The 15,207-nt window shown below is 39.9% G+C and overlaps 2 protein-coding genes across 3 annotated transcripts; both read left to right on the forward strand.

Annotated features, from left to right (window-relative positions):
• Positions 1 to 147: 147 nt before the first annotated feature.
• chmp1a (charged multivesicular body protein 1A) lies at positions 148 to 8,103 on the forward strand. Of its 2 annotated transcripts, XM_040133629.1 has the most exons (8): positions 148 to 294; positions 1,526 to 1,545; positions 1,649 to 1,726; positions 4,187 to 4,333; positions 4,562 to 4,690; positions 4,908 to 5,101; positions 6,400 to 6,438; positions 7,922 to 8,103. In XM_040133629.1, the coding sequence occupies exons 1-7, from the start codon at positions 288 to 290 to the stop codon at positions 6,419 to 6,421; spliced, it is 597 nt and encodes a 198-aa protein (XP_039989563.1). In that variant the 5' UTR covers positions 148 to 287; the 3' UTR covers positions 6,422 to 6,438; positions 7,922 to 8,103. The 2 variants fall into 2 exon arrangements, with proteins under 2 accessions (XP_039989563.1, XP_039989562.1); XM_040133628.1 differs by having other exon boundaries at positions 6,400 to 8,103.
• A 2,384-nt stretch (positions 8,104 to 10,487) lies between these two features.
• slc10a3 (solute carrier family 10 member 3) lies at positions 10,488 to 13,215 on the forward strand. The gene has a single exon (XM_040134272.1). It carries the CDS (start codon positions 11,233 to 11,235, stop codon positions 12,646 to 12,648), a length of 1,416 nt encoding a protein of 471 aa, XP_039990206.1. The 5' UTR covers positions 10,488 to 11,232; the 3' UTR covers positions 12,649 to 13,215.
• The last annotated feature ends 1,992 nt before the right edge of the window (positions 13,216 to 15,207 follow it).

Here is a 15,207-nt window from a genome sequence, read left to right on the forward strand (position 1 = left end):
GGTTGATTGCTTGTTTCGAAATGGATAAAAATTTCTTACCTGGATAAATAGCTCATGATTTTAGACTTAGAGCCATTATGTGACAGCAGATGGCGGCATTGTACTTGAGTGGGATTCAACAAATAAACAAGAGATGAGGAAGAACGATCATTCTGGTCACGTGACTATTCTTAGACCAGGAAGTTTGGCGTTAGCTGTACGGTTAAATAAAAACAAAAAAAGACTACCCTGTTGGGGGGCTGAAAATTAATTTTCCTGTCAGCACCTGAAATCATATTCGTCTTGACATGGATGGTATGTCGTGTTTTAACATCCGAAGGGTCCACCTCGATAGACGTTACCTCTATTTTGTAGTTATACCGTCAATCTAAAGACAGGTAGCCAACCTTAGTTTGTTAGCTTAGGTGGGTGGTTGGCTAGGCTAGCTGTAAGACCTGCTCTAATTCTCAGTTCATTCGTTGCCAGACTGACTATTAATTTGACTTTCGGTTTGATTTTAACATTTTGTCCTAACGCTGCCTGCCACTGAATCTTTTCTTAGCACATGACTGTTATATTAGGAATGTCACACTCCATTCACAATTTGGTGTGGCTTCGACAAACGTAGACACATTTGACACTTCCTTAGGTTTTAGGTGCACTTGTAGAAAAACACGAAGACCATTGAAACTGAATGATAGTACCTTATAGCACCATGGTGAAAAATCAGTTCATTTTTTCCACACTGTATTTATTGGAACCATTGGTTATACTTTAGTGACAATTTAATTTACCTATTTAAAAAAAACATTAGTAATAAATTTGCAGCAAATAGTGTTTTAAGGTTTTTCCATCACTGGACAACCCTTCTAGAAAACAGACTACTTTGTTGAATTTTACTGTATTGGTTGTTTTATATTTTGCTAATGTACTGGTTTGTATATGACAGCCTTTCCCCCTTTATAATTTCATAGTTCAATAATTTCAGCTGTTTCAGGCTGTGTATTTTGTTTGTATTTGTAGTTTTTGGATAATGCCAGTTGTTGGAGCACCTGTCCAGTGCTCCCACAAAATCATAGCCCCTGGGGACAGGAGTCCAATTCACACATAAATGTTTGAAAAGAAATATAATACAGACGTTACCATTAAGGCGTAAGTTAAAAATTTCCAAGTGGGAACTACCTGTGTTAGGGTTTGGCAGAGACATGAGAAAATTTGATTAGTTAGGTAAATTTATCCCTAACATTTTTTTTTTCAGCTTTGGCTGGAAACAACCATCATGTATGGAGTTGTCAGAAGTATAGGGTGCCTCTACACAACTCCTTACTTTTTCACCTTGTATGTGGTCACCTTCAAGCAAAGACAAGACAGACAATAAAGCTTCTTATCAGTTTGCCAGCAATTACAGAAAAAAAAAAGCCAGTTTCACCAGACACTGTGTGTTTAATTTAGAATTAGTATATTGCTATGTAACAGACACTTCATTTTCACAGTTTACATTATATACACTTGATACTCCTAACTGTCTCTCAATGTTGCTCCACAGAAACACTCTTCCAGCTAAAGGTATGTATCTGTGAAAGGATTTAGTCCGTATCAGCTTGATATAACTTGTAAAAGTGAATTATTTGTTAATTTTAGATACATCTTTCTTTTTTTGGTTAACCAGTTTACTTCCAAGCAGCTTGAGAGACTGGCCAAGAAGGCAGAGAAGGAATCTGAAAAGGAGCAGGCCAAGGTCAAGAAGGTAAGCCAACTGGCCGAAGCCTAAGGCCAAGCCACTGGGGCATTGTGTAGGCTGAATGTTTGAAAAGATGCATACCATATACTGTGATCGCATCGCTCTATTCTGTCTTTGTTCCATGTGCATCTGTTGTTTTTGCATGTCAGGCTACTGTCTATCTTTCCCTTAATTTTCCATCTGCATCTCCACTTTGACCTCTCTGATAACGACACACTTCCAAAACAATAATCTTAAAAAAAAGGCCAAATCACAGTTGGTGCAGTTATATAAATGAGGGGGAAATGTTTGAAAAAAAGAAAATGAGCATAGGGAAAATCTGAATTGTTAGCAGCAGGGGTTGGTTTTTAAGGTTGTATTTAAAGTCTAACCAGCATTACATTTTCTGGTTCAGTAACTGCTCTATGTTTAGCACACGGAAATGCTTTAAAGTATCCAGACTGTTATCATCTACATACTGGGTATCTCTCTGTCATCTTTTTTCTTTTATTCAATTTCCTCTGTTCAAGAAAGAAGAACAATCTGCTTATGTATTTTTTGCATTTGGCCTCGAGAGGGTGCTGACAGTGTTTGGGTGTGGCTGTTTGGTGTCATGCCTGTAATTCTTTTTTCGGACTTATTTAGTCATTCTATATGGAACCCCAAAAGCAGTAATACAGGCAAGTAAAAATACTACTTATACTACAAAATACTAAATATTAATATAATAAATATAAATACCAAATATAATTAGAATATTAATTAAAAAATTAAACCAAATACATGAATAGATAATACAGAGAGTTTAATAATTAAAATGAAGTCTAAAAAATGTTTTAAAGCTTTTTGCTTTTCCTTGTATATCCAGTCAGTTGATAAAATTGAATGGAAATAAAAGTTTGATTATTTTTTCCGTAACCTTCCGTTAAGTTGATTAATTGACTTGTAACGACAAATACATGTAACTAAACATATGTAATTAGTGTTAGATAGCTAACTTTGTTAGCATCAGTTAAAATGCTTTAGCTGGTGTTACAAGAGTTTATACAGTGAAACCACAGCAGTATGAATGATTGAATATGAATGATTAACATTTCCTCTATTGTTTTAAGTTCTATGACAAAGGTTAGCTTCAGTAAGGTAGCTAGCTGAAAAGGCTGGTGTTTGTTTAACTAGTAGTGTTTTCAGTTAAGCTAGCCACACAGTCCTCCTGGTCCAATGGTGTTAAAAATTACACACACACACACACACACACACACACACACACACACACACACACACACACACACACCTGTGTGTGTGTCCACCCTAGACCAAAATAGTAAGAAGTAAGAATAGGATAAAATTAGAATCAATAATGAGCTAATGAAAGATAAATGTAAAAGTAAAATAACATTTTAATGTAATTAAGCAACATATTTGAAGTAAAGTGGAAAAAAAAAAATCTTTTCCCTCTTTCAAACAGCTGATTGAAGGTTAAATACAATGATATACATAATATACAAAAACCTAAAGATTTTTATTTCTTTTTATAGTCAATTTTAATCATGGAAGTACCAGAAATATTTATTGATTATAGTCAGTTAGTTTTACTGTCTTGTGTCAGTTTTGGGGCTCCATAATTAGAATGTCAGTACTAATCAGCAGATTATCTATGCACATTCTACTGGTCAAATGATGTCGCACACATCAGTCAGCAGGGGCCAGTACATCTTTAGCATTAAACAAATAGTGCTGTGATTGTTTTGTGAAATTGATGTCTCACTATTTCCTTAATAGCTCATTTATTTTTAAAGGTTAATATTTCTGCTATATGGTCATTGGGCATCTCTGTTCCTGTTTTAAATTAATGTTTGGTTTAGAGGTTACAGAAGAGATATCCAGATAACTTCTCTCATAGAACAGTGGGGACATTACATAGGCGATCCCTTATTTTCTCACTGGCCGGAGAAATTGCCCTGTTGAGTCATGATCGTCTTCATTTCTCATATCCAGTTTAGCAGGTAACACGCATTTACATTAGGAAGTTGTTGCAGTTTATTTTTACTTCTGTTGAAAGGATTAGGATTGTTATTCTTATTTACTTCCGATGAGCATCAGTTTTCAAAATTTTATCCATGCTATTAAATTCCTAGAAAAGAAAAGCAGAAAAATAAGCACTAAAAAAATTCGACATCAGTTAAACAAGATGACTTGCCTGATCTCATCAGGCAGCACAATCTACAACACTGACATGTTAAGTGCCTTTGCCAACTTCATTTATAAAAAGACATCTAAGATTATATACAATGTTGACACTAAAGATTTAAGCCATGGTGTTTCTGTGTGTCAATCTTAACATGTACACAAACAGCAAAGTCCAAAAGTCAGTGGTTTCCACTGGACCCCACTGTATGTGTACATACACATGGATGATCATACTAAATGAGATATACAAAAGGTGAATTGCAGATGCAGTTTTTGCAGTGTCACTGTCCCCATCACCAGGCTTTGCAACAGAAGAATGTGGAATGTGCCAGAGTTTATGCAGAGAATGCCATCCGGAAAAAAAATGAGGGTCTTAATTGGCTGCGCATGGCCTCACGGGTCGACGCGGTGGCGTCTAAAGTCCAGACTGCTGTCACCATGAAAGCAGTAAGTAACTGTTCAGTCAGCAGATTACATGCTGCCTTAGATAAACACTATATACTTCTATACTTTTGCTATCCATTCAAACTGCAGGATTATAAAGTCATTTTTTTCATATTACCAAATCACACTGTTCTTTCTATTTTGATAAGCTCGGGAGGGGAGAAGATGAGATCGTTTGTCTTTCCAAAATGAGACAAATACAGTATAAATGTATCTCATTTTTTCCTTCAGGTGACCAAAAACATGGGCCAGGTGACCAAAGCCCTGGACAAAGCTCTGAACTCCATGGACCTCCAGAAGGTCTCTGCAGTCATGGATAAGTTTGAAAGTCAAGTACAGAACCTTGACGTCCACACCTCAGTGAGTAGCTGCACACTAAGTGCATTTGTGCTCGTAGTACATATATTTTCATACAGTGTTTTGGTCAATTGTTAAGTGAGCTTTAAAAGTCTGTATGGTTAAATATTCTATCTTGGAATTGAGGAGGATCTGACAAAAATAAAACATAGTTCTACTCTCTCCTGAGTTTTCTTTTTTCCTATCCCTACTTGATCCTTCCCTCTCTTTCCTATACCAGGTGATGGAGGACTCCATGAGCTCAGCAATGACACTGACCACGCCTCAGGAACAGGTGGATGACCTGATCCACCAAATAGCAGAGGAGAGTGGCCTGGAGGTGATGGACCAGCTCAGCCAGCTACCAGCAGGAGCTACTTCACTGGGCCCAGAGAGTACACGGAGCCAAGAGAAGGAGGACCAGCTGTCTCGAAGGTTAAGACCAGTGTCTGTACTTGGTACAAGACAATATATGCCATCCAATAACTACTGAGGTACAAGTTAGATGCAACATGTGTATCTGGCTCGTGTTTTCTTTAACAAGAGTGTTAATCATTCATATTCAACAGTGTTTTTAGTGGTTTTAATCACCTGGTCCATTTGTTTTGGAGAGCTGGAAACCTTTGCAGATAATTCTGCCCCCAGTAAGAACCTCCTGAACAATTAATGGTGAAGGAATCCTAACCAGGAGAAGCTGACTGCAGTGGCAGAAATGGTGGTGAAGACAACAACTCCCATGATCCCATGCTACTTCACGACATCAACAAACTCTTCTGTTATTGTTTTGATTGAGAGACCCCTAACAGCAGAAAACTGCATATTGTGTGTTTAACAAAGTCAAGTCAAACCAATTTTATTAATATATCCCTTTATCACAAATCAAAAATGTACCAAAATACACTTAATAACTTTTATTAAATTCCTTTTAAGTTTAAAAGAGAGTGTTTTAGTTTAAAATTAAATCTCTTAATGATAATTTTTAAATTAACACATAAGATATTTTTGATAAAGATCCCTTTTAAATTGTTTTCTGAAGAATTGTGACCAAGATACACACTGAGCAGGACATTTTACAGTTGAAAGATAATTTTGGTAGTGCTCTCTGGTGGACAAACCATGTAATGGAGACACTGTTTCTAAATTACCTTAAACTTATTTAAAATTAAGAAAAAAGTAGCCAGTGCTTACTTACGGTATTTACAGTTCTTTATGGATCCATAGTTTTTAATGTAAGTTTGGAAGCAATGCAGGCTGTTGTCTGAAAACTTGCAAGTTTGAAGTGGGAAAGATAGCTATCCTCTGTCACTGTGTGCCTTAGATATATATTATAATATAGTAAGTTTATTGGGTAATCAATTGAGAAAGTGAGTGTAACCCTGGAAACAATTGTTTGACAAAATAACCTTGAAAAATTGATTATCTAGTTAAATGACTCCTTTGGATTTCCAACCTTGCCCATAATGGCTTATACTACCAGAGATACTAATATAATATCTGTATAAACTGTACAGTAAATTCTCACAGTATATATAATCATATAATATATATGCATACTGTCAACCAATTCATTCATATCTTGGCAGATATTATGTCATTTATTCCCCTCCAAATAATCTAGTGCATAACACTGGCAGTTAGAAATGTAATTCAGTGAACTGCACCTTTATGGTTTGTATCTCATTTCACAAAAGCTCCAAACAATTAAACTCTCTCATGTTTTTCACACCTTCCAGATTGGCTGCTCTACGGAACTGAGGGTCCCTCCAGGAGAGGTGAGGGGGCTCACAGCTGCGTGGAAGCAGACATGCTTGATGATGGTGGCAGGAGCTGTGTGTGTTTCTATTGAACTGTTCCTACCAGGGGGACTTAATAAGGCCATTGATTACCACTCCCCTGCTCTATAAATACACACACACACACACACACACACACACACACACACACACACACACACACACACACAGGCTAGAAATACCACCTGAGAAGGCGTGAATCTCTCTCTGGTTCACCTTCCCATTTTGATCCATCTCTACTCCCATTTCTATTTTCCCCTCTAACTACCCACTGGATCTTATTTTACCTTTCACCTTTCTGTTTTTCCATCCTTTTTTATCAATTTTTCTCCACCAACACCTCCAGTGGCTGCACTCTCCAATTCCCAAAATACAAACTTTGGATGTATGGTTTGTACAAAAAGAAAAACATTTTACAAACTATATAATGTACAATTATGAAAATGAAGAGTTTTAATAAGCAGTTATAGTGATTACAACAGAGGTGTCCCTGGCTGTCGTAAGGTGCAGAGTGGGTCAAAGATGTGTGTGCGCGTTTTTTGACACATACATTTAAGTGGAAAAATATCAGTTTTTGTACTTAAGTGTTTTATATTTTTTAGTTTAAAATAGAGTGTTTCAGTTTAAAATCGTGGCATGTTGGTAACACTAACAGACGTAGTCTCCTTCCCTCATCAGATTTATCCAAGTAACAACCGCTTCTTGACATCATTATAACACTGTATAAAACAAAGGACAGTCCTCCCATCTTTTGTGTCTCAATGTCACAATGGATTATGTTTGTTTTGTTTTTTGTTGTTGTTCAGATATATTGTTGATTATTTCTCATGCCTGTTTTCAGACTTTTTGCTTTGAACGCCTTATTTGGGATGCAGGTGCTTATATAGGTGCTTCCCCCACCAGTGCCTGAAGGATAGTAGTTTAGAGATATGTCTTTAACTCTGTGGCATGAAGTTGCCTGATCTTTTATCTTTTTTTTTTTGTTTTGAGTGTTGGATTTAAGGTGTTGAACTCTCCCCCAGCGACATTGAACCCTCATTCAGATATTTTTTAGAAGCTTCTCTTTTTCAAAATAACCTGATCATCCCCACCTTTCTCAGTTTCATCCTGGACTTTTTCAGGCGAAGATGTCTGTTCGGAGCAGGGATGTACATGCTGGATCTTTTTTAATTTGACAAGAATCAGTTGCTATTCCTAATATGCCTTGTTAACCACACATTTGCTTGAACAGTTCATTTGTAATGTTTCGGATAAATGCAGCAGATGTGCTGGAAGGTGTTTTGCATCAAGAGCAGGATATATTTAAAGACAGAAGAAAAAAATGCACCATATCATCAGAATGTTTTTGAGTTAACAGAAGACTGGTTCCTCTCTTCTATTGTATTTTAAGGTCATAGCTCTATTCTGAGTTGCCTGTTAAGTGCTCTGACTGGTTTTGATGCTTCCTTCTTTGTGCGTACAGTATATAGACATCAGTGAAGGGGCAGACAGAAGCCAGACCTCCACGTATGAAAGAGCACCTTCATCCTCTGGATAATGTTTTCAGTTTTCTGTTCATTTTAACGCAGGGAGGGTTTATTTATAATCAAAGTTCAGCAGACTTTGCAGCACTTTTGTTTTGTATATCTATCGTGTGAAATAAAATCTTGCTCTCTAATGCAGTCTTTCATTTGACTTATAGTAGTGCAAACAATAAGACAACATTCAACACAGAATGCTAATAAACCATCATATAAATACAAAAAAAGACAACAACAAATGCACATAAAACAAAATTTTGAAATGTCACAATAACAGGTGCAAAGTGTTTATTGGTCAAGAGTCGAATAGCCCCAAGAATATACCATTGTTACCTTTGCCGAACAACATGGCCAGGTGCTCGGTATTGTGTTTAGGAATTTGGGGGCACTTAACAACCTGAAGTAGAGTTTACATTCCATAATTAGCGGGTTGATATTTTGGGTTAACTGTCAGATGGATTGCTGTGAAATTTGCCACAGATATTCATGGTGCCCAGAGGATGAATCCCAATGATAAGTGAGTCCCTGACTTTTCCTCTATCACCTCCATCAAGTCAAAGTTTTCCCTTATTCTGTGAAATATCTAAACATCTACTCGATGGATTGGCACAAGATTTGGTACAGACTTTCATGGATCCCAGGCTCAAAACTCTAGCTTGTCCAAAACTTTAATTTCTGACCAAATAGCTGCAAAACTAGCTTTTTAAAGTATTTTTTTTTAGCTAATTTCTCCGGTTTTCTGCCCCATAAATTCTGCTCTCATCAACCTTGTTTACAGCAGCAGAAGGCAGCTGTTTTCAGCTTAAGTAAGTGCTCTGAGATGGTTCATGAATATTCACACAGATGCAGTGTGTTCACTCACAAAGATAAATAATGGCTGCTCTGTTCTGTAGATAAACAGCTGAACTGCCGCACGAACAGCAAATATTCCTGTAATTTCTCACTAAAGCCATTACTGGGAAAATTGTCAAGATGGGCGGTGGTGGAGGATCTTTTTTTGCATTCCTCATAACCCTTTCTCTGTCCTTCTCTTAAGCTGTCTCTATTCCTTCACTGTTTGTGAATTAAGTCTTGAGGTAAATTATCATTCCATCAGTGAATAATTAGACACCCCCGGAAGGGGGGCAGCACAAATGCCGGACAGAAAAATGTGCTGCCTGACAGCCCCACAACAACTGGCTGTCCTGCCACGAAATATCAAAGAAGAGGCCAGAGCGATCACCCCAGCAGGTTGTCTTGATGTGCACTGAGTTTTTCCACTGAGGACTCCCCCGCCTTTTATTTTTTAGAAGCCTTGACTTAGCCATGATGACAGAAGGAGGACACACAACTCATTAAAGCACAATAGAAGATGAATAAGCAATGATCGGTGACAGTTAATATCCAAGAAAAGCCTGGGTGGTGTTCTCACTTAAAAATACTGATCCAGTGACCTTACTGGCCCTCCATCGGGGTAGAAAACTACAGGTTATGAATTGAAAATGACTTTTAATGTGTGACTAACTCTCAGCAGAAGCCAGTTACTATAAAAAGGAAGCTCACAGGCTTATGCTGAAAGAGCGGAGTTCCCTTTTAATGCCACCTGGCGGAAGTGTCAGGTTCCCAGTTGTGTCTGCTGTTTTGTGTATGACAAGTGAGTAATAGCCTACTTGGCTGCAGGCGCAATGGATCAGTCACAAGATACCACAGGGATCAATGGTCAGGAAAACATAAACTGACAGTGAAATTCAAGGTTTTAGTGGGCAGTAAAGAGGAGCAATGCAATTTCCATGTTTGCAAAACATAATGAAAGACAATGTGAAAGTGAGAGATGAGCTGGAAGGATTATCAATATGAACATCCATATCAATCAATCATCACTTTTTTTTATTTTTTCTGTTTCTCTAGCCATTCTGAAATTTTATTTTGGTCAGAAGATTAAATACATGTCCTTCTGTGTCTATTTAAGATGGATAGTCTTTGGCCGCCCCCAACGCCCCCAAGTGGATACTAATCGCGGTGTTCCCTATCCCATGTGACCGCCCCCGTTTATTGGCTGAGGAGAGTTGACGCCATGGCTGCTCCGACTGGATTAATGAAGAGTTCCGTCAAGGTAGTCAGAGTTATCCAGAGAGAGACAGGAAGTAGTAAGATTATTCTTTAAACAAGAAACGCATTACTATTTGTCTTAAGTACGTAAATCAGTGTACACAACAATTCACGTAAAAATTCTGCGATTAATCTGATACCTGATATCGGTGCTAAACTGCTGCATATAATTGCCTTTACAGGGATAAATCAAGTTGTATTGAACAGAACTGAATTGGTAAAGCAGGACCAAAACTAAGGCCTTCGTCATGTCAGCTGATGACCAACTAGCAAAGACAAGCTGATAAACAAGACTGTAGCAATTGGGACCCCTGGAGTTCCAGACATGATATACTATATCATCCAAGAGTACGATTAAAAACATTACAGTTTATTTCTGCTCTGTTCTCTGAATAAAAATGTATTACAAATTGCAAAAAGTATGAGAAATACGAAACAACAGTGTACTGGAGAGTAAATTTGACAAAAAGCCACATAGGGTTCATCCATGGCTGTTAGAGGGGTCTGGGGGAAAAATATGTTGTTGAGCCCATAATGACCCCCACTAAAACTAAGGCTTCAGGGACCACTCGGAGTCCGGGTCCAGTCAATTGTCGGCGTTACCCAGCTAGTAATCCAACCTCATATCCCACCAATGTTCCTCGACCAAATAAAGGGGTTTTATTCTTGAATTTTATGACCGGAAGTCCTACTTTTACTCAAGATAAATTTACCGAAATAGCTCGGATCCGCCAGCAAATGCAAATACTATGCTCACTGTCCTCATCAACCACGGAGACATAAAAAAAAAAAAAAAAAAAAAACACGTAAGACGAGGCAAGGTTTTGGTTTGTCGAGACGGACATCGTGACATTGAGTAGACCAAGGGGAAGCCGTGAGAGACCCTTGTGAGGGTCTGTGCTTCCTGTGTGCCGGTGGCTGCTGCTGTAGAGCTGGGCTCATTCAGGGCGGGGTGATGTTTAGGTTCCAGTATAAAGCCAGCGAGAAAATGGGAACCAGACAAGATTTGGAACCGTCTGCCGACGCTGTCGTTTTATATCGGAGACTAGAATGAGAAGTTTGCCGTTCTGCTATAACAGGGCGGCGGTGTAACCGTCTGGGGAGGCCGCTGGCGCGGGAGAAGCGTGTCTCTGCGGCGTCACTCCACCCCCTGTCCGTCAATAACATGAGGACGCTATTTACAGTCTGTTGTCTCTTCCTTATCATCGGCGGAACGGACCGGGCGCTGGCCACCGGAAACCTGACTGTTGACACCAGCAACCAGATCAATCTGACAGCCGACAGCAGCAGCAAGTATATCAGAATCGGTGACGGGTCATCGCAGGAATTTGAGTTTCCTGAAAACACGAACGGCGTGATTGTAATCTCCAGCCAGTACCGGAGCGCTGCGGCCACCAGGAAGGGCCGCCAGAGCTGGAAGCAGAAGGTGAGAGTCCGCTCCATGGACCCGGAAGTCCTCTCCATCCTTAATGTTACGGATAGCGGCCACACAGGTCCAGCCAAGAGCTACATTATCGGCATCCGCTCCGGGTTCCCAGGCAGGGCTCAGCTGCAGATCCAGCTACTGGACCTGGACCAGGACTCGGTGCCAGTTCTGATCGAGGAGAGGACGGATTACTGCATCAAAGTGGCGCCCGGTAACGATGACCCGGCGACCCGACTCATCCAGTCGGATGGCCTCTCCCATTTCTCTCAGAATCCTGTGCTGTTTGCCTTGCTGCCCCTCATCTTCGTCAACAAGTGTGCCTTCGGATGCAAAGTGGAGGTGGAGGTGCTGCGGGGTCTGCTGAGGAGCCCTGTGCCACTGTTTTTAGGGGTGCTGGGCCAGTTCCTGGTGATGCCATTGTACGCTTACTGTGTGTCCCAGCTAGCGTCACTGCCCAAAGCACTCTCCCTGGGCCTGGTCATCACCTGTTCTGCCCCAGGTGGTGGGGGTGGCTACCTGTACAGCCTGCTGCTCGGTGGAGATGTCACCCTAGCCATATCCATGACCCTGGTCTCCACAGTGGCAGCAGCAGCAGCCATGCCTTTGTCATCAGCTCTGTATGGCTGGTTGCTGGGTGTGCACGCTGCCCTGCATGTGCCATTCGTGAAGATCCTTGGCACCCTCCTGTTCATTGCCATTCCAATCTCACTGGGTATGCTGGTCAAGCTGCGCTTGCCAGCTCTCACACGTGTACTGTTAGCACTCATACGACCCTTCAGCTTTATGCTCATCGTAGGTGGCATCTTCATGGCCTACCAAATGGGTGCATCCATCTTGGCCAATGTCAGGCCCCAGATTGTGGCAGTGGGGGTGACGGTGCCGTTGCTGGGGCTGGTGGTTGGGGCCGTCATGGCCAAGCTGTCGGGCCTGGCCCCACCACAAAGGAAGACGGTCAGTATCGAGGTGGGCGTCCAGAACAGCCTGCTGGCCCTCGCCGTCATGCAACTGTCTTTCCGCCGGGTGGAGGCTGACTTCGCATCCCAGGCGCCTTTCATTGTGGCCCTCAGCAGCACCTCAGAGATGTTGCTCATTGTTCTAGGACACTTCGCCCAGCGAAGGCTGTGTGATTCTGCCGTCCCCAGGAGTGACACTTGATTGTAGCTGCAGTCTTTTGTTCTGAACTTTTTTGAAGAATGAACCTCTTTCAAACCTGTCTGAATTTGGTGTCCCACAGTCTTGGCTACATGACACCCAACATCAACAGTCCAGTCATCACTGTTGTTGTACCCGGGACAGTGAACTTTTTATGTTTCTTTTGTTGTCGTTTTGGTATTTTTCAAGAAAACCAAAGGCCTTTTACCCATCTGAGAACTTTTTGTGTTTATTTTACACTATGTACTTTTAAAAATCTGATTATACTGTGAGGTACTCAATGTAAATATTCCTAAAAAGAGAAATACCTATAAAAGAAAAGATATTTTTCTACCAGATTACTTTTTGTAATCAAAAAAGAAAAAATTGATTTGTATCAAGTTTACAAGAGGTCCATGTGTCTTAGCCTGGGGAGAATTCGCGGGTAAAGTGGAATTGTGAAGGAATCAAAAGGAAACATGATGATGTTTTGAAAGTATTTGCTACTGATTGTGTTTTCTGGATCTGCAAATCCATGTACTTGAATATTAAAGAGAGGAAATGAAGAAAAAGTCAATAAAAACATTTTCAAAGCAGCCTTCAGTTTGTCGAGACTATGTTGCCAAGAAACTTGTCAAACAGGTTAGTGTGCTAGAGAGCCAGTAGGTTGTTGTAGCAAAACTGTAAATAGGCAGTGTTTTACCAGAATATCAACCTATTGGTGGTTGCACTTAGTGACTGTCGGGCTTCCCTTTAGCACATAGACGGTGGAAGTGCTGGCTCTTCAGTGTTTTCCATATTTAAAGAACGGTTTCACAATATGTGTTGAAGTACCTATGTAGGGCATACTGGCTTATCAAATTTCTGATATTTTTGAATTAATGCTACTGATACCTGATGTTTTATTTCTTGGACAGTGACACAATGTTCGTAATTTTGCCTCTGTACACCATCATCAATAGATTTGAAACAAAGCCATCAATATGTGATTAAAATGCTGACTTTCAGCTTTAATTCAAAGTGTTTAACAGCCACGACTTTTGGCCATTTTTATACATAGTCCCTCATTTTCAGAGGCTCAAAAGTAATTGGACAAACCAACATAATCATAAATAGGAGGATTTTTCTAATACTTGGATGAAAATTCTTTGCAGTCAATGGAACCCAAAGACATCACCAAATGTTGAGTTTCCTCCCTTCAAATGCTTTGCTAAGCCTTTACTGCAGCTGCCTTCAGTTGCTGCTTGTTTGTCAGTCTTTCTGCCTTCAGTGTTTTTTTCAGTAAATGAAAAACGTGCTCAATTGGGTTGAGGTCAAGTGAATGACTTGGGCATTGAAGAATATTCCATTTCTTTGTCTTGAGAAGCTCTTGGGTTGCTTTTGCAGTATGTTTTGTGTCATCATCCATCTGTAATGTGAAGCACCATCCTGTCAATTTTTCAGCATTTGGCTTAATATAAACAGATACTATAGCCCTATACACTTCAGAATTCATCCTGCTACTTCAGTCAGAAGTCCCATCATCAATAAACACCAGTGACCGAGTTCCATTGGCAGCCATACATGCCCATGCTATAACACTGCCTCCACCATGTTTGACAGATGATGTGTTGTGCTTTGTATAATGAGCCGTTCCTTTCCTTCTCCATACGCTTCTCTTCCCATCGTTCTGGTACAAGTTAATCTTGGTTTCATCTGTCCAAAGAATCTTGTTCCAGAACTGAGCAGGCTGTTTCAGATGTTTTCTGGCAAAGTCTAATCTGGCTTTTCTGTTCTAGATTGTCACCAGTGGTTTGCACCTTGCGGTAAACCCTCTGTATTTACATTCATGAAGGCGAATCTTGATTGTAGACTTTGTTATGCCTACCTCCTGGAGAGTGTTCTTGACCTGTTTTTCTTCACCAAGGAAAGAAATCTGCGATCATCCACCTCAGTTGTCTTCCTTGGTCTTCCAGGCCTTTTGATGTTGCCGAGCTCGCCAGTGCTTTCCTTCTTTTTAAGAATTTACCAAATTGTTGATTTGGCCTCTCCTAAATTTTCTGTCATCTGTCTGATAGGTTTGTTTTGTTTTTTTGGGCTTGATGATGGCCTTCTTCATTTGCATCAACATCTCTTCAACACGTATCATAGGAGTTCCCATGAACAGCTACCAAATGCAAATTCACCAGTTTGAATCAACTCCAGCCTCTGAAAATGAGGGACTATGTATAGAAATGGCTGTAATTCCTAAACGGGTAATTCAATATATATATTCAATGTTAAACCCGTCAAATTAAAGCTGAAAGTCTACACTTCAATAACATCTTGATGGCTTCGTTTCAAATCCATTGTGGTGGTGTAAAGAGGCAAAATTAAGAAAACTGTGTCACTGTCCCAATACTTATGTACTTAACTTTATATACAGCATGTTTAACTTCACTTTTTCAGAAATAGCAGAGTTATTGTTTCTTTTTAACATATATGAAACTGCATTCACACATTCATGAGAAACCAAACAATTAAGAAACATGTTCTCACTTACCCTGAGTTGTATCTAAACATCCAGATAAGGTAGTTTTGGTTTCATGAAACCTTTACTGAAGT

The sequence above is a fragment of the Xiphias gladius genome, chromosome 8, assembly GCF_016859285.1.
Source record: "Xiphias gladius isolate SHS-SW01 ecotype Sanya breed wild chromosome 8, ASM1685928v1, whole genome shotgun sequence".
Classification (NCBI taxonomy): domain Eukaryota; kingdom Metazoa; phylum Chordata; class Actinopteri; order Istiophoriformes; family Xiphiidae; genus Xiphias; species Xiphias gladius.